This window comes from Elephantulus edwardii, unplaced genomic scaffold (assembly GCF_000299155.1).
Source record: "Elephantulus edwardii isolate Elephantulus edwardi_28Jun2011 unplaced genomic scaffold, EleEdw1.0 scaffold00185, whole genome shotgun sequence".
Classification (NCBI taxonomy): Eukaryota; Metazoa; Chordata; class Mammalia; order Macroscelidea; family Macroscelididae; genus Elephantulus; species Elephantulus edwardii.
In genome coordinates this window covers 3,662,523-3,667,411 of record NW_006399935.1, presented here as the reverse complement: position 1 = coordinate 3,667,411, position 4,889 = coordinate 3,662,523, and the positions used below count along the sequence as shown (strand labels likewise).

At 48.7% G+C, this 4,889-nt stretch overlaps 1 protein-coding gene across 1 annotated transcript in view; it reads left to right on the top strand.

Annotated features, from left to right (window-relative positions):
- The window catches only part of ACSBG2 (acyl-CoA synthetase bubblegum family member 2), a 42,103-nt gene extending 37,521 nt beyond the window's left edge, over positions 1-4,582 (top strand). Inside the window, exons 11-12 of the mRNA XM_006896426.1 lie at positions 1,127-1,373; positions 4,509-4,582. Coding sequence (XP_006896488.1) covers positions 1,127-1,373; positions 4,509-4,582 — 321 coding nt within the window. The remainder of the gene's footprint in view (positions 1-1,126; positions 1,374-4,508) is intronic.
- Positions 4,583-4,889: the final 307 nt, after the last annotated feature.

Here is a 4,889-nt window from a genome sequence, read left to right as displayed (position 1 = left end):
TTTTTTTTTTTTTTACAAATTGGAAAAAATCAAAGCAACCCTTTGTCAAGCAAATCTCTTGGTGCCATTTTTTTTTCTAATAGCATATGGTCACTTTGTGTCTCTTCTGGCTGTTTTTAAAAATTATTATTTTAATAAAAATGTACAGAGACTTTGGTTTCCATTAATTTATTGTTGCACTTTCCTCCCTGCCCACCCCTCCCCTGCCCAGTTCACTCTTCTCTTTGAAAAGTAAAAGAAAAATTCTTTCATTGTTATACAATTCCTCTCCGCAGGTCCCCTCCACTATGCAGCCTTCATTCTGGACTCCTGTCATGACAATAATACCTAATCACATATCCCTTTTAGACAGTTTTCTCCCTCATTTGTTTCAGTGCAGCATACATTATTTATCCCATCTTTCTCAGTCTCCCTCCAACCCCAATGTCAGTCCTGGTTTACAACAGTGGCACTATGCAGTATTTGTCCTTTTGTGACTGAGATGTTTCACTCAATATAATGTCCTCCAGTGTCACCCATTTTGAATAATATTGCATGAGTTCCTTGTTTTTCAATGCAGTGTAGTATTCCATTGTGTGAATATACCAGAGCCGCTCTATCCATTCGCTTGTTGATGGGCACCTGGGTTGTTTCCAACTCCTTGCTATTGTGAACAAAGCTGCAATAAACATGGGTGTGTACCTTCTGGCCATTTTTGCAGCGGACCTTCATCATGCCGTCCTCATAGACAATGATGTGCTTGCTGTAAGCATGGCCTCTCCACCTGGGAGACACAAAGGCCTGGCGTCCCCTCTAGGGTGGTGTGCACCTTACTGCGTGGTCTGGAGTTGAACCTGCAGTATTGCCGAGGTCTGCCTGCCTCTCAGAAGTGCTTCACACAGCCTACCCTAACGCTGCTTCATAAATGTGTCAAGAAAAACCCCGTGATCAGATGGGAGAGGGTTTAGGAGTCAAACACATTTTGGGAGGCACAGTTCAATCCATGATATCACCCCCTGGAGATGATTCTTCAAGAATCCGCCTACTCATGATCCTTGAAGACACACTTGTTAGTGCTCCAGGGCCTGGGGGCTGGATGGGCAGGGTGTGTTGACTCAGGTGTGGTGACAGCAGTCTCCCTGGGCAGTGCGAGATCGACCCTGTGACCCATGAGCCACAGAACAAGCTGACCTTGGAGGCCATCCACTACTGCAAGCAACTGGGCAGTGAGGCGACCACGGTGTCGGAGATTCTGAGCCAGCGGGACCCGTTAATCTACTCAGCCATCCAGGAAGGCATAGACAAGGTGAATGAGATGGCCGTGTCCAATGCGCAGATGGTCCAGAAGTGGACCATCCTGGACAAGGACTTCTCCATCGTTGGTGGAGAACTAGGTGAGTGGGTTGGAGTGCTGGTGGCCTTGGGGAACGGTCCCTTACGCACTTCTAGGGGGACCCTGCCCTCCACAGCTCAACGGTCCACAATCTCTCCCATCTTCTCTCTCCTCCCGACTCACTCACCTGCCCCAACCCGTGTACACTCCAGTCACATGATTCCCCCCAGGCCCTCAACCCTCCTTCTTCCTACTCCAGAACCTTCGCACAGGCTGCTCCTTCCATCTGGGATAATCTCGCCATCTTTTGTGTGGGGCTGGCTCCCTCTCAGAGTTCAGATCTGACCCTAAAAGGCCACTTCCTCAGAGCGTCCTCCCCGGACTGCACCCTTTGTCAGTCACCCCACCCTCTCTCTCTGCTGCGACTGGACATCTTGGGGACTTATTCAGCCTCTAGAGGAGTGCTGGTGGCGCAGCACTTAAGCAGCTGGCTGCTGATGGAAGACGTTGGGGGTTCAAACCCACTTGATGGCTCCACAGGAGAAAGCCCTGGCAGTCTTCTCCCAGAAAGGTGGCGTTAAAAAAAAAAAAAAAAGAAAGGTGGCATTCTAGAAAACCCCACGGGGTCGCTGTGCAGCGGAATCAACACCAAAAACAATGAACACAGAATCAGTAAAATACAGACACACAGATCATTGCTGCTGTTGAGCCGTTGACTCAGAACCGACTCGTAGCTGGCCCTCCAGTGGATTTTCAGAGACAGTCACATGGGAGGAGACTGCCTATTCCCCCAGCAGAGCAGCTGGGGGATTAGAACCATGTGCCTCTGGGATTGCAGCGCAGTGTCTTACCACTAGGCCACTGGAGCGTGTGTGTGTATATACACACACACACACACACACACACATATATACACATACATATACACACGCGTATATGTGTATATGTATATGTATACGTATACATGTATGTGTATATATGTAGATATATATGTGTGGGTATATATGCGTGTGTGTGTATATGCTATGTTATGTGCCACTGAGTTGCCTGCAACTCATAGCAACCCTGTGTACAATAGCTCTGAACTCTGTGCTCCGTCCTGAGCCAGTCTCACGGACTCCGGCATACCTACCTCCATTACCTCAGTATGCGTGCATGCGCGCGTGTGTGTGAACTCTGGTGATTTAGTGGTAAGGAGTTGGGTTGCAGTTCGAATCCACTAGCTGTTCAGTGAGAGGAAGGTCGACAGTTTCCTTCTCTGTGATTTACAGCCTCTGAAAATCCACTGGAGGGTCCATTGTAAGTTAGTTCTGACTCAGTGGCACATAACAACTATATGTCATTGTTGTTGATTGCCTTCAAGTTGAACACAACTCATAGTGATCCTATGAACAGAAGGCCTGAAGCCCCTCTACAACTATCAACATTTATCAAAGTATATAGATAACAACTATATATAGATATAGAGATACAGGTACAGATAGGTATAAAGATAAAGATAGATATATAGAGATGATAGATATAGATGATATAGACATAGACATAGACAGACAGACATAGACATAGACATAGATGATATAGACATAGACCTAGATATAGATACATATATACACACACATACAGACAACCCAAACAGTGAGGATGGTGTGGGATAGGGCAGGGTTCAGATCACGTGTTTGCTATGAGTCGCAGTTGATTCAATGACTTTTAGCCATGGTCTTTGCAATCACTTGTTATGCATCAGAGAGTTGGACAATGACTAGGGAGGATAGAAGAAGAATTGATGCCTTTGAGCTGTGGTGCTGGAGAAGAGTATTGAATGTACCATGGACTGCCAAGAAAACAAACAGATTCATCTTGGAGAGGGTTAAACCAGGCTGCTCCTTGGAGGCAAGGATTCTGAGGCTCCATCTAACATACTTTGGACATGTTGTGAGGAGAGACCGGTCCTTGGAGAAGGACATCATGCTTGGGAGGGTGGAGGGACAGCGCAGGAGGGGAAGGCCCTCTATGAGGTGGATTGATTCAGTGACTGGGATAATTGGGATGGGTGTGTCAGAGGCAGTGCGATTGGCACAGGATAGAGCAGAGTTTAGGGCTGTTGTACATAGGGTCGCTGTGAGTCGCAAGCAACTCGACGGCACATAACAACAACAACATTACACATATATGCACACATAGAGAACCTATAAGCTATCTACATATATGGAGCCCTGGTGGTGCGATGATTAAATTATTAGCTGCTTACGTAAAGGTCAGTCGTTCAAACCCACCTGGAAGCACATGGAAGAAAGACCTGGCAAGCTGCTCTTACCGTGATTACAGCCTAGAAACGCTGTGAGACAGATGGGCCACTGTCAGTTGGGATTGATTCCGTGGCACCTACCAGAAACATCAAATAAACAGAAACAGTAAGGGGTAAGATGTAGACACGCACACACACAATCAGTGAACAGTCATAGAGCCAACAAGCGACACATCAGTACACACGTGTGTGTAGAGTGATGGTGTGAGCTGAAGCGCTCAGATGCTAACACAGAGATTGGCAGTGTGAACCCCCCAGAAGCTCTGTGGGAGAAAGGCCTGGAGATTGGCTCCGGTAGAGGTGACAGGCTGGGAGGCCCCATGGGTCTACTTTGACATGTGGGGTTGCTATGCATCACGTGTTATTTTGTTGTCTGCCCCAGGAAGGAAGGGTTTAATTCTGTGGATGGTCTGGGGTTTGCTCTCTGCCCATGGGGGCTATCGTGTGGGTGTATGGGGTGATGATTTTAAATGAGGGGATACATAAGGTCTGAACAACCTGAGTTCCACCCTGCTCTGTCCTCTTGGGTCAGTAACTGGTCCTTCTGAGCCCTGGCCTTTCCATTTTAAATTGAAGGCAGTCTTCATGAAGGTTGGAGGCCAAGCCCCTGGTAGTCCAGCGTCCAGGGCAGCTGGGTCCTGTCACACCCCTGCCAGGTGGCCCCTGTTGCACTGAGTCCTCATGGACAGGATAGGGGTGCCTGGCGTGGTGGAAGCATCCTTGGACGGTTCAAGCAGACAGCTCCCTCTGGGGCCTCCTCAACCCCAGGACAGAGTCGGGGACCCAACAGGACCCCTGCGCTAGGATGACAGGCATGGTCCGGGATGTGGCTGGCCCAAGGGTGGACTTGTCATTTCTGTCTCTGCTGAATGACTGTCTCCTTCTTGACAGGTCCTACGTCAAAAATGAAGAGGCATTTCATAACCGAGAAATACAGAAAGGAGATCTTAGACTTGTACAGCTGACTTCTGGGTCGAGTTGCTCGTGGCTGCAGGGACGGTGAGACAGACTGCGGGGCTGCGGGGGGTGTGGCTGACCGGGTGCCTCTGTGTGACCATGTGCACAATCACACACGCTCACGTGTGCTGTGACCTGCTGCCCCTGACACACTCACACACATCCCATGTGCTCTCACACACCCCAACACGTGTTCACATGCATGCACAATCACACACATTCACTCTTACCTATTCACACACACTTGCGCCCACAGACAGCAATGACCTCCACGTACTGAAACTCACACCCTGACACACACCTGCACACTCCCAA